Source organism: Geospiza fortis, unplaced genomic scaffold (genome assembly GCF_000277835.1).
Source record: "Geospiza fortis unplaced genomic scaffold, GeoFor_1.0 scaffold66, whole genome shotgun sequence".
Taxonomy (NCBI): domain Eukaryota; kingdom Metazoa; phylum Chordata; class Aves; order Passeriformes; family Thraupidae; genus Geospiza; species Geospiza fortis.
The window spans coordinates 8,779,535-8,793,330 of record NW_005054312.1 but is presented as its reverse complement, the minus strand read 5'-3'; the positions used below and the strand labels follow the sequence as shown (position 1 = coordinate 8,793,330).

The following is a 13,796-nucleotide window of genomic DNA, read 5'->3' as shown; positions in this document are numbered from 1 at the left end:
CTGGGTGACTTCAGGGCTTCTTCATGTGTAAATCAAATCTCCTCAGTGCAGACAGGAAAGTGGCTTGTGTTTGTAGGATGCTTTTCTGCAAATCACCTCTTAAGTTATTTGTGTGGGCAAACAGTCTTTGCTTTGTATGCGTAGCCCATAGCAAACTGTGTGATGTATAAGGCAATCCCAACATTTCTCTCAAGTTCTTCCCCTAAATTTACAGGGATTCTTGGATTTGTTTGGACAGGAAGAAGAGGAGTTCCCTCATGTTTTTTCCCATAGTGTCTGTATAGCAGCAGTGCCTTGATGCTGGATGGTGCTGTCCAGCCCTGTCTGTGCTCAAGGAATTGATGGTGTGCAGCCTTAAAACATGATGCCAAGTGAATGAATCCATAGTCCCTGTGGGCTCCTGATCCCCATGAGCATCAGTGATAGGGGATCTTGGAGAAATGCTCTCTCAGCTTCCTACTGCAGTCCAGCCAGAAGCCACCTAATGATCCCAGCACATGTTCTGAGCAATCCCATTGCTGTTTGCAGACCAAGTGTGTAGCCAAGCTGGCAGGAACCAAAGGCCCAGATCAGGCTGAGGAAGTTCCCTTTGCTGTTGGTGACGTTTGGAGGGTAGCTGCACTTAGCTGCAGTAGTGTGGCAGCCTTCCCTGGCCTCTCCTAATAATATCTCCCACTGCTGCGCTGGGGATGACTCAGTCTCCCTGTTATGTAGGTTGCTGGTGGTATATAAGGACTTCTGTGAGAAATGTATTTTAATAAAAAAAACAAGGCTTGCTGAGAAGAGGGTGCCTACAAGTTTAGTTGGCAAACAGCTAGTTTTGCCCCTGGTTGATATTGTTCTTTGTAGCGCTTCCTTACTTATTTTCAAAAAGCTTTGGTTTTTAATTATTCCTGTTTATTTTTCCGTTCTGTTTGTCTGTCTTTGCTTGTGGTACATGTAGCATTGCCTGTAGGCCAAGGTTGGCTTTAATTAGGGAAGTACCCATTGGCATGGGCAGAACTGAGGAGATTTTACAAAAAGAAGAAAATGCTGTGGAAAGCATACAGCCAGCAGCTGGAGTATCCAATATCTCCTCCTCCAGTAAATTGAAGCTGTTATGGATTATTCAGGACAGGGATTATCCATTCTCTGCTAAGCAGCTTTACTGAAAGTATCAAAGATGGAGGAGAAAACTCAGGTTCATTAACTTTTTTCCTGTATGTTGCGTGATTTTACCCTCTGTTTATTTGCAATTGAAGAGAAACTTCTGTGAAAGCCTCTTGGTTCCTGAAGGAGGTCAGAGTGTGGAAGTGTACTTCTTGTGTACCTTTCTTGCTTGATAGTTTGGAGTTTGTTTGCTTTCTTTCAGTGAACCCTTTGCACTGGTGTTAAGAGTAGCAGCTTTATGCTTTTTTCCTTTCTCTTCTTGTTTTTCCAAGGAAAGGGTTATTCATGCTGTGTCAGTGTACAGATGTTACACTTCATAGCCATTGGGAGTGTTGTTGAAGTTGTTGCCAACTTGGCCTTTGAAGAAACACTTCATGGGTAGCCACTTCCACTTAAAATGAGGCTGTGTGGATTTGCTCTGTAGATCCTGATATGATTGGCATTAAAAGGTGGATGTGGAGTGTGATTTCTGTGTGGCTTCTCTTTGTGTGCAAGAGCCATGGCAGAGGGGACATGATGTGTTGGAAGAATATCAAACTGAAGCAGCACAATCACTGGTGCCCTGAAAAGTTTGCAAAGAACCAGAAGTGTGAGAGGCTTGCCCTGCTCCCTGCTAGTTGATTTGTGTACTGTGAAAGATGATGGCATTTGTTGGATGAAACAAATGACAAATGTGGAATGAATGCATTGCTTTGGCTTGCTATGAGGCAGTGCTACTCTGTATTTTCTGCAAAATCTGAACATGGGAGTTGAAAGGAGGGAACATGTGTTGGGCCGCCCAGGCCCATGCAGCAAAGGCTGTCTTTTCTTGCTGCAGTCTTCTGAATGGTGGAGGTGTGTCTTCTGAGCAGAGGATGTGGAGACAAGGATTCCTGTGTCCCACTCCCTGTTGTCGTGGTCCCAGAAGTCCCATTGTGACTTTGCTTCCTAATCTGAGGAAAGTCCCCCTAAACTTATGTCTTTCAATTTTTGAAGAGAGGAGACTCCATCCCGAGGAATAAAGGATTGAGCTGACTTCCTCTAGGTGTGTTTAGCCGTTATAGCTCCTGTCAGCTTGGGTTCAAAGGTCCTGAAAATGAACCCCACCAGGTCTTTGGAGCCTCGTGGGGGTACAGACTTCTCTGGCTGCTTCCTTTGGAATATGAATCTTTGGAATAAATTGTTTAAATCTCAAAGACAAGCATAAATGTCTGTATTTGTGTTTGTTCTTACAAAGGTGTTCTAGGCCATTAACCAGTCTAAAGTGTAGCTCCTTTGGAGGGCTTGGAGCTCAGTACATTTCAGTGCAGGTAGGGAGAGCTTGAGGCTGTAGTATTTAAATGGAGGGGAATGTTCTGGAGTGTTAATCTAATGGTGCAAACCTCACTCTGCTGGGAAGTGACTGGTTCTTCCCTCACCCCATTTCCCCCAGGGCAGCTTGAAAGCTGCTCCCAGCCTCTGTGTGCACTGATGTTGCACTAATACCGGTGTTCAGGCCCACAGCAGCCAGCCAGGCCACGCAGGCCTTTCATTGTGACAGGCACAATACAGGGATTTGCTGTTTGTTGCTCCTGACAAAAGGGCACTCCAGCGGTTGGGGGATGCAGGGAGCCGAGGCTTGTTTATATCCCAGGTCCCCCAGCAAGCCTTGCCATGGAGCTCAGAGGGGAATTTCTGTGTGCTGCAGCTTGTGGTGGGCAAAAAGCCACTTCAGCGGTGGCTGTTCTGGGGGTGACACCCAGTGGTGACACACAGGGGAAGCCACTTTGCTCTAAGGGCTGGTCTAGAGCTGGTTCTGTGCAGATGAGCCAGGTGACTTCAGCCAGCCTCCAGGTCTTTCAATGGCTCTGCCTTTGCTGAGCTGCTTAGAATTCAAGCTGCTCAGGTGTTTTTTGGGGGAGGAAGCAGGGAAGGGATCCATTGAGAAGACGGGGCAGGGGGTCTTTTGCTTCTCAGTATCACAAAATATTTGCAAAGGAGTTGGGACTGGTTGTTAAACCATCTTGTACTCCTTTTCTGAAGGTTTGGTCTACATCCTTCTGAATTCATAGGAGTGCATCCTTGGATGAGAGACAAGGATGCATGTATACATGGTGGGAGGTAGTAGTGAAGCTGAAGAAATTACAAAATACATATGGCAAATGGAGTAGAAACACATCTGGGGATGTTTTCACAAACTGAAGGTGCTGGGAGGCAGAAACACTTGTTAATTTTCAGAGGTGTTTTGTATTTCTAAATCCCTTTGGTGCATTGGGAGCTCTCCTGCTTCTGTCTGTGGTTTTGTGCAGAAGTTAAAACACATTCCTGAAAGATCCAGTTAACAATTCCATTATTCTCATTATCCAATGGCCCTTTTCTCTTTTCCATGCTCAGGGGCTGCAGTGAACCTGACTCTAGTGACACCAGAAAAGGCTATCAAACTGGCAGCCAATGACTTCTTCCGACATCACCTCTCCAAAGATGGGTGAGTAGGGAATTGACCTTCTGCAGTCAGTTTAAAAGACACCGAGTCTTGCAACACGTCTGGTGAGACATCAGGAGAAGGTGGAATGGGATAGTGCAGTGACTGAAATATGAGTTGACCTTGAACAGCTCAGCTGGTGATTACGTTCAGGCTAAGGATGCAATGTCTAAAATGGGAAGCATGAAGCACTCCACTGGATGACTGCTCTTTATTCAAGCTTCTAAAAATAGTCCCAGATTTAAGCCAAGGTTAGTAGATCCAGAATGTGTAGTCTAAGTATTTGAGAGGAACCCAGTGTCACTGATCATTGCTCAAACAGCTGCTGGGAGGACTCTCGTCCTCAGCATCCTATTGGATCCTCTCATGCTTCTGGCTCAAAAAGGTATCAAGTCAAGTTCTGTAGACCCCAAACTTAGCACCCCTCTTCTCCTTTCTGTACCTTGAAAATAGTTTTAGAGGGGTGGTAAATTGGCAAAGGGCACTTGCAGCAGTGACCTTCAAATAAATGCTGAAGGAATAAAATTACTGGTTCAGCTTGCAAGTGGAGTTTGGTTCATGTGAATTAAATGTGAGTAAAAGGCATGAGCTGGAGCAGTTGAGAGGAGCTGGATCCTGAATATTTAATGCTGCTTTCACCAAGATGTTTCCAAATTGCATGGGAAATAGTTGTGTTTCCCATCAAAGAGAGGCCTTTCCCCAGAGGCAGACAAGGGCATTGTCTCCAGTCCCCAGTGACGGTAGCTAAAATGACAGCCTGCTTGGGATATGATCCCAGCAATTTCTATCAACAGTTATGGGGTGGGGCCTCAGTGAAAATGCAAAGCTCCAGCACAATTACTGGGCTTAACAACTTCCCAAAACATATCACGTCAGTCCTGACTGCTGCAGATCAGCGTCTCAACAACTTCAGTGGGCATTGTGGACTGACACAGATTGAGAATCCATTTTTTCCCTGTACCTTTTCTTTCTTTCTTTTTCCTTTTGTTCTGGAGTCCTTTAAAGTAGCAGCTAACATATGTCCGTGTGACTCATCGGCTCACAGCTCTTCGTGATTTTCTGACTCAAGTCTTTGAATAGTGTCTCTTCTGTGCTCTGCTCAGACAGTGGGAGGTAATGATGTCCTCTACCAAGTGGTGTGTCTCATCCATGCAGCAGACAGCCCAGCACACCTTGGTGCACTGCAGTAAACAACAGCTCTTTGCCACCACCTACAAAGTGGGGGTTTAGTAGCTTATACAGGCCCTAAAAGGTGCCAAGCTGCCACACCTTGTACTGCCACTAAGGGAATGGTTCCATGGAAGAAATCAGACTAGCATTGCAACATATTTGGCATTCTGGGAGAGCAATCACTTCTGTGATGTTTCAGCCATTAAAAGGGGACATGCCTGTCAGTCGATGTCCTGCACCAAGAGGCAAAGGCTTCCTCAGAGGACCAGTGTGTGTGTCTGCCTCAGTGCTGAGTCCAGCTCTGAACAGGTCTTTGGGTAAGTGGGGTGCAGCTGTTTCCATGAGCAGCTGAGGTTTTCACTCAGACCTCTTCCAGTTTGACTTTTGGGTCACTGGCTGGTGCACACATGACATAGATGATATGCTGCACTTAATTCAGAATAAAGGAGCGAAAGAATTTTTCCAAGAGCAAGACACCCTGTTCTCCTAAATCTTACATACTGATGAGTCTGGCATTACAGTGACCTAGAGCAGGAGCATGATACCACCCAGGTAGTGGGATGTCTTTGTGTCTCAACACAGAGCATTTTAGTTCCTTTAGAAAAAAGAGACATTGAGCCACAGTTAGGTGATAAGAGCACTCAGCAGCATGTGGAGTCAGAGTCACTCTTCTCATTTAACCACCGTGGGGTGCTTGGATGAGTGAAATCTAGTCAGCTGTGCTTTTGAGGGTAGCCAGTGTGAGCTGGACAAAGAGGCACAGCCCTGATACGACTGTGGGAGAAGATTTAAGGTGTTTCTACCTAGAAATGTCATGCAAAATATGATGGGAAGAAAAATGCCTTGCAGGTTTGCTGTGGCTGGTAAAGGCTATGAATGTGGGATCTGGCAGTTTTCTCCCTTGGGATGCTTCTGTCCCACCCTCCCCAGTTGCCTTGGCAAGATGGGACAGGATTAGCAGTGCTGGAATTTAAAGATCTCTCCTACCCAGGACCCAACTGGGTGCATACCTGCTAGCACATCACGAGGCTGGGCCACCCATTTCATAATTCCAGCCAAAGCCTAGTTAGGAACAACAAAATAGCTTGGGGTTAGAAAGGTGAAGCCTGGAGCTGCCTGGGACATGAATGTGGTTTCATTTCTTGATGTGTAATTGCATGAGTCAAGGCAAAGCACAGTGAGGGGGTTAGGATCAATGTAAGGCTGGATCAGCAAGATCTTGGTTCAGCTCCATCAAAGTCCTTTTTGCACAAGCCAGTCTGTCTGCTGTGTGTTTTCATAGATGATGTGCCCTTAGGTCAGTATCCCAAAGGATGCTCTGACTCAAAGCTGCAGAATTCTTCTAGGCCTGTTTACATTGAATAACTTTGTGCTAAGCATCTAGCACTTGTCTTGCTTGAAATATGTTGCACGAGTTGGTAATCCTTTTCTTACAAAATATGCATGTTCTACCAGTATTTGCTGATTAAAATATGTGGTATTAAAATAGACCTCAATGTGCAAGAGGAGGAAGCACGTGTGGACCAGAGAGACTGTGGCAATTCCAGCATGACTCAAAGTAGCCTCAAGTTAAACAACAGCTTTCAGTGTGCATTAATGTATTTATTTTTATCCTTTGAAAAACTTAGTGTTGAAAGTGCTTTTAAACTGCCAGTATAAAAAAGTGGCATAAAGCCTATTTTTGAAAGGCCAGACTGAAAACAGCACCTGTGGTGTAGGAAGCTCCTGACTGCGCATTGCTGGAAGAGTATTTTAGGGATGTTAGCACTACAGGTTTGTGCTAGACTCCCTTTTCCCTGACTCTGCCCTTGGACACTGTTGGGGGTAGAGCATTGGGACAGCAGGTCCTCACAAGGGATCTCATGTCCTTGTTGGTGCAGCTCTCTCCCTGACTGTGCAGTGTGTGTTCCTGCAGCTCTCTCCAGCCTGAGGCTAACCCAGGGAGGCACTCCTGCCTGTACCATGTTTTTCCCCTCCTTTTGGTGCAGGGAGCATGTGTGCTTAGAGGCTGGGGGACGTCATTTCTGCTTCTCTACCAGTTTCTATTTCTTTGCCAGTTTCTATTTTAATGTCAAGGCCATTGTGACAGCCTACAGCTACAGCTTTTTTGTTTTCTCAAGAAACAAAACTGAGTTGGTCCTTCCAAGCTGTCCTGTCATTCAGGAATGAGGAAGACCTGAGTGAGTTGTGTGAGTGCTGAAGACATGCTTGCTATGCCATGGAGGAGAGGAAGGAGACCAAGATACTGAAAAACCTGAAGGGCACCCCATGACCATGATTGACAAAGGTGATAAGGTCAAGTGATTTCCTGTGATGATTTTGGCCTAAGAGCCTCTGCAATTCCCAGGAGAAGAAGGTGGCCCACAGAAGAGTCTCCAGGCAGGTCTTTGTTCCTGTGTCATTCTGTGGGGAAGAGTTTTCACTAGGCTGGGGAAGGCAGAATGTGGAGAGAGGGGAAACCAGGTCTTCAGGCTGCTGGAAACAGATGGGATTTTTTTAAACTCTGGCTTTTTGAAGCTGCATGTGCTGAGGGACTCAGTTTCATGGCTGCTGCTAAAATAGGAGTGGCTTTGTTGTCCAGAGCAGAGGATGTGAGGAGTCACCGGGGCTAAGTGAAGTGCTTGACTATGGCTGTGAAGCTGAGAAGGCAATTTAGATTGATGGTACACCAGCATTTAAAGTACATCGTTGATTATTGGGTGCTCAGTGTGTGAGGCCTCTTTGATTGATTTAAATATTGCCTGCTTCTTATATCCTCTTTGAATCTGGGTGTTAAACACTTCATAAAACTAGTTCCTTTAAAGTGTTCTACAAGGTTTTGTGTTTATCTCCAAAGTGTGGAGTGCCAGATAGCCGTTTTGTTGGGCATGTGTTTGCCAGGTTTTGTTCATTTTTCAGGTTCTTGGTTAAATATTCTGCCTTGGCTGCAGTAAAAAGTGTCTCACGCCTTCTTACATAAGCAATTTGTTGCTCATAAAAACTTTCCAGGGTCCCTGGATGAGTTTCTTGCTGCTCTTCTTCAAGGTGTTATTCCCTTACTCATCCTGTCCTCTTTAATCTTGACCTTTATTTTGTTTGTTTTCCGAAGCAAAGGCTGGCAATCTGCTGTCTTAACAGCTCAGATTCCTAGGAAGACCAGCATGACTGACTTAATTCTGCCTCTGCTGATGCTAGAAAATTTTCTTCTATTCTGCTTCCTCTTGTCTTGTATCTTTGCACAGGGAAGAGAAATAGCCAACTGGGACAAGCAAGGTATTTTTCCTTCAGTTTTATGCAGTTGTGGAGACTGGAGCTTGCTGTCCATTGCCTTTCCAAGTTATATATCTCCCCAGGGTTCTTTCCTTCATCTGCTTTTCTTTCAGGCTCTCCTAAAATACTTGGACCATCTCTTTCGTGGCATGAGTTTAAGTATCAGTTGCATGGCTTGGATGATCCTTGATCTGCAGAACACTCTTAGTCAGGCTGTAAAGTGAGGCTCTCAGTTTAGGAAGAAGGAGTGCTGCTGCTATTGCTGGTACTGAGCTGTTGTATCACCCTGCACACGACTCTGCTTGGTCTTTCTTTGGCACTTGTGTGCCCAGGCAGCCTCTCCTGCAGTTACCCACTGGATACTCAGACACTTCTTTAGTGTAGGTGGCCTTCATCCAACTCACTGAGACTTGGAAGTGGGGAAATCTCTCCCTTCCCCTTGAGAAGGAGACAGGAGCTGATCATGTCACTGTGCCAATTCAGGAACAGCTGTCTGGGGAGAGCTCTTTTATTTAGCACACAGAGGCCAGGCAGTTGCAGTGGGTTAAAGCTGTTGACATCAAAGGTCAGCAAAAAGTAAATGCACTTTCAGCTGTTAATCTGGGGGGAGATAGAGATGTGCTGTTTAATCACAGAATGCACCCGTGGGAGGAGCATTGTCCTTGTCATCATTCCAGGCACATGTCTTGGGACGAAACGTGGGTTGTGTCTGTGTTCAACATGCTCAGTCGTGTTACCCTGTCCATTGTTCACTTCCACAAATGTTCACATTGGAGCAAAACACCTGGAATTTCCTGCCAGGGCAAACCTGATGCAGGTACAGAGTCAGTCTCTTCTTGACTTAGTCCAAACATGCAGCACAGAACTCCTGTACATTCCTGGAATAATGACTTCCGATCAACATTTAATCTGGCAGTGTTACTTTGAGATGTATCTGTTCCACATCAGTACTTTATTTGGCTTGTCTGAGGCATTTTTGAGCTGGCACTAGAAGTGAGAGGGAGCTTGTAGTGGGAACTGTATTGCTTTTACATTTCCAGCATCATAGCTCCAGCTTCTCTGAGGTGCAGCTTTTTCCCCCTTGGAAAATCAGGGGTTGGATTAAAGGGCAGTTTGTGTGCACATCCCCCTGTGACTGTGGCTGAGAGGGAGCTCTTCCTTTGAAGGGCAACTCCTGTGTGCTGGTCTTCTAATCCATATCAAAGACCCATAATGTAAATTGTTTGAAAGGAACTGGCTCTGTCTGCTTTGAAACTCCTGGGGAGCTTTCTGCAGCCTCTTGGGCTGACAGATAGAGGCAGAGGTTATTTTGTGAGTGAGGAAGGTGGTGCCCAAGATGGGGACAGTAGCCTTTTGGGTAGGAGATAGAAATGGATTGCTTTGGATGGATGTTTCTTTAGCTCAGAGATTTCCTCTCTGGAAATGTTGTCATCCTGATTCTAGAATGGCTGGTTCTGGTCCCTGCCCAAACACAGTAAATTCCCACATGGTCAAGATTCTGAGAAACTTGAAAAAATCCTACACTGCTCCTATTAGACATCAATATATCACTGCTGTCAGAGATCCTAACTTTGAACTGATTGCTCTCCAAAACCCTTCCATAAACCTCTAGTTCCTGTTTTTGACTTAATTTTTCAGGTCTAGTTTGAAATTCTAATTTAAATCAAGCATGTATCTCTTCCCCTTCCCATTTGACATTTTTGACTTGTCACAAATTAATAGTATGTCAGTAAAAAATGTAGAACAACTGATTTCTGCCAGTGCAGAATTTGAGGCTATTGTGTATATGTTATATTTAACACTCTCTTGCTGTGATAAAAGATGGTTTCTGGATTTGTAGGATCAGATCTTTGCTGGTGTTGCAGCTTTTGAAGTTAGTTGAGATGTGCTGGTTTTTAAACCACTGAGGATAAGGCCAGTGGTGCCTTAAATATTTAAACTCCTTTGTTGTGTAGAGATGAACAGTTTTTAAACTTTCCTTTTATGTGCAGACTGGTGAGGTTTTGCAAAGGCAGTTTGACCCCTGTATGGCAGCTTTTAAACCTCCTGTCAAAAGATTTGCTTATCCTAAGCTACTTTTTTTCTTGGACTCTCCCCAGTTCCCAGGATGTGCAAACCAAAAGCTGAAAGCCCTTGTTCTAGATGCTTTTGATGTACCTGTTTGACATCTCTAAAATACACCCGCATGTGTAAATCCTTCCTTGGGCCATACTGGCATAGCTCCATGGAGTTCAGTCAAGTCATGGCTGACTTTAGTTGGCTGGGATAATGGTCCAAGGTGAATATGTAGGCCAAATCTTCCTGATCTTTTGAACTGGTTATCAAAGCAGTCACCCTGGATGAAAGCCAGAAGATATGTACTCTAGGGATGCTCCAGGGCTCTTGCTAAAGTGGGAGATGCTCTGCTGTGCCAAGGAGAGATTCTGGCAGCCAGCTCCTTTGGGTGGTTTGCTTCCTCCCACAGCCAAGCTGGGGATTGTGCAGCCTTGCTGCTGACTGTATCGAGCCACTCAGAGACTGGTGCTGTGCTTCAGGCCACCCAAAAGGCACAAGTTGGCCACCTCCAAGTGGCAGTGGCAGTGGGAACCTCTGGATTCACACACCCTAGTCCCCCCACACCTCCAGGAAAGCCTGCTGTGCACACTTCAGCACCCGTGTGGGTAACTCCGTGGGAGGGATTTTTCTTTGCAGCTCCTCATCTGTGGGGAAATTTGGAAAGGGGAGACTGAAATATTCCTTCTTTTTGCCTCCTAGGAGAGCTCTATATTTAGTCACTGGTAATCTCTGTTGTGGCTCTGTGCCTTTAATCCCCTGCTCTCATATCCTCCCCGGAGAAGATGAGAGGTGGAGAAATGGGCCCAGCTTACGTGGTGGGCCAGCAGGATTACTGTGCATCTGCCCTCCCTTTCCTGTAGGGTTGGCGATGAAACTGCTTTGCTGGCCCACTGCCCCACAGCTGTGCTGTGTGTGTGCTTGGGAAACCCCTGGCAGGGGAGTGTGCCTGGGCTGTGCAAGGGAAGGGGGAGTATCACTGTAAGACTGCTTCTGCCACAGTGTGCAGCTGTGCCTTGAGCAGGTTAAGATGAGGTATTGCTGCAGAGCAGGGCTGGGGGAGGTAAAAATGGTACTTGCATTTGAAACAGAAAAAAGAGGAGGCTGTTTCTCTCTGGCTGTGTGATTTATACACACTTCTTTTTTAAACCCTTTTAGAAAAGAGCGGGTCAGGCGTACTTTTTAATCAAGTCCATGTTTTCTGGTGCCAAGGTGCGAGTTTTTTCTACAGGGCAAAAACACATCACTTTCTGAAACTCTTCTGAGATTTTGTATCCTGAATTCCTCTTTTTAGCCTTAGCTGGGCTCTGTCATAGCTTTGAAATGGAGGGAACAATGAAATGCTGCATTTTGCTGCATGAGAACATGTTGCTGATAGTCCCTGCTCTGTAGTGCAGAGAATACACAGATCTTCATTGCTGGAGGTCCATCCCATCCTTTGTCTCTCAGGGAGAACCAGTTTAGTGCAAAGGCTGTTTGTTCAGGTTTGGAAAACCTGGTAACATGAAACAGCTCCTAACCACAGAGGAACTGCCTCCCTGATTCATATTCACTGTTTATTTACTTTGCTTTTCTCAGAGAACTCCAAAGCAGCAAGATGAATATTTTCCCTCCTTGTTCCTTGTCCTGTGGTCTGTGTTTGTTGACAATTTTTAAAGGACTAGGCTGGCAGGAGGAAAGCTGCTTATCCCCCTAATGCTCAGGTCCTCTGCTGCCCTCTGAAGTGATACCCTTTCTGAAAGCTGTGCCCTGACCAGGGGCACCATCAGCCTGGAAGAAGCTGCAGTGCTGTGGCTATGGGTAGAGGGGGCTGTGTGCTCCTGTCTGGGGCTGTTCTGATGGGGCTTGTGGCTTTTCTGAATGTTCTGTTTCTGGGGACAAAATGAGTCTGTTCTCTAGGTCAGGTGGTGCTGGCAGAGATGCCAAGCCAGGGTTGTACTGAACTGTCAGGCCTAGCAGGTTCTGGTGTCCCCTTGGCTGCCTTTCCTGTAACCCCCAGGGTCAGAGATGTGCCCTGAACCTTGTACCCCGCTGGCCAAGTGTTATTCCAGGCCACCTCCTCTGATGGACTCTCTCTTTTCTTTGGGCAGGAAAAAGCTGACACTGCTGAGGGAGATGCTGGCAGGCTGTGGTGCAGGTACCTGCCAGGTGATTGTCACCACTCCCATGGAGATGCTCAAAATCCAGCTGCAGGATGCAGGACGCATTGGTACGTGGACTCTTCTTCCCTGTGCCCTTGGCAGGGAGAGGGGAAGGAGCTGGGACTGGGCTTTCAAGGCGGAGCTGAGAGGATGAGTGGAGAAAACCCTTTCCCTCCCCCTGCTCTCCCACGTCAGAGATACCACAGATGTAGCAGGTTTCTCCTCCTCCTCCCAGCTTCCTTACCCCCACACTTTGCTCAGCTGGCTTTGGAGTTACAAAAGGTGGCGGGTTTTTTGCTAAAGCAATAGACTCGGCAAGTGAAACAGCAAACACTGTCGGTGGATGGAGAGACAGGAGAGATGACTGAGTGGTCAGATTGTGGTAGATCCTGTGCACCCAAGAAGGGATTAACATCCTCCAGTGCCTTTCCTGTGCTGCTTCCTCCAACTGCATGTTTTCTGATGTCTGTTTTTAATCTCATCTACCCCTCTGTAGCACCTCCCTAACAGCTTCCCAAGGGGATGTGTTATTTTCAGATTACTTGTCTCCCTTTGTACTCTTTTTTCCTCTCCAACAAAAACAGCAGTTGTCTTGGTTGAAACAGTAAATAAAATTCTCCCAGTGCACTGGATTTGAACGAGATTTGGAATCAGACTCCTGGGACTGTGGGCGTGAGCTGGCAGGCAGAGGCAGGAGGGAGTGTGAGCCTTCTGGCTGAAACACGGGAGTGTTTTTGGTGAGACCAGAGTCTGGCATGGAGACTCTGGGGGAAAGAGCTGCTTGCTCTTTCCTTAGTCTCTTCCACAGGTCAGTCTGGGCTATGGCCCCACTTCCCAGGAGCCCTGCATGACACTATTAGATACCATGTTTATGGCCCTTCCTGGAAAACGGGCCAATTTGTCCTTTAATCTCTCATTTGATGTGGCATTTCTGAGTAATCACGGATTTATTTTTTCTTTTCTCTCTTCGCTGGTTTTACTGCAGACCTTATCCTCTTTGTGCGTATTATTTTAAAATGTTGGAAGGATTTAAGCCGTGGTTTGAGGGTTCAGGAGAGGTTTTTGATGCTGTGAACAGCCTGTTCTCTGTGTGCCAGGATTACTTACAGAGTGAGCTGCTCTCCATCTTCTGGCCAAAGGGCCGAAGTGCATCAGTTGGAAAAGGGGGAGGAACCAGGATGTGTTTAGAAATGTGACTGAGAAACTCCCCAGGTTAATGATTGCTTTCAGGGGAGGGAGGCAAAGAACAGAACTTGGGGAAACTGTCTCGTTTATGAACATCTTGTTTGTTACACTGGCAGTTCAGAGACACACCTGGAAGCAGGGACTGTCCCCTGCCTGCTCACAGCAGCTCCTGTTCTCTGCACTGCGGAGATGGTGTGGGACAGGCTTGGGCAAACCAGCCGGTGGGAGAGCGCAGCCGACAGCCTTGTGCTGTGGCAGCACTGCCAGGGACTGGGACAGGCTGAGGGAATGGGTAGACTGGGGGACAAGCTGGCAGGGCACCTGCCTGGCCTTTGTGTGCGTGTTGTGCTGCCCCTGTGGCAACGTGTCCCGCGACCTGGGCGGCGGGAGGCCGCTGTGGGGCAGGGCGG

General features: G+C 46.7%; 1 protein-coding gene across 1 annotated transcript in view; it reads left to right on the top strand.

Annotated features, from left to right (window-relative positions):
* The window catches only part of SLC25A22 (solute carrier family 25 member 22), a 47,745-nt gene that overhangs the window by 29,713 nt on the left and 4,236 nt on the right, over positions 1-13,796 (top strand). The window contains exons 6-7 of the mRNA XM_005419576.2: positions 3,502-3,592; positions 12,151-12,269. Of these exons, the coding sequence (XP_005419633.1) occupies positions 3,502-3,592; positions 12,151-12,269 (210 nt within the window). The remainder of the gene's footprint in view (positions 1-3,501; positions 3,593-12,150; positions 12,270-13,796) is intronic.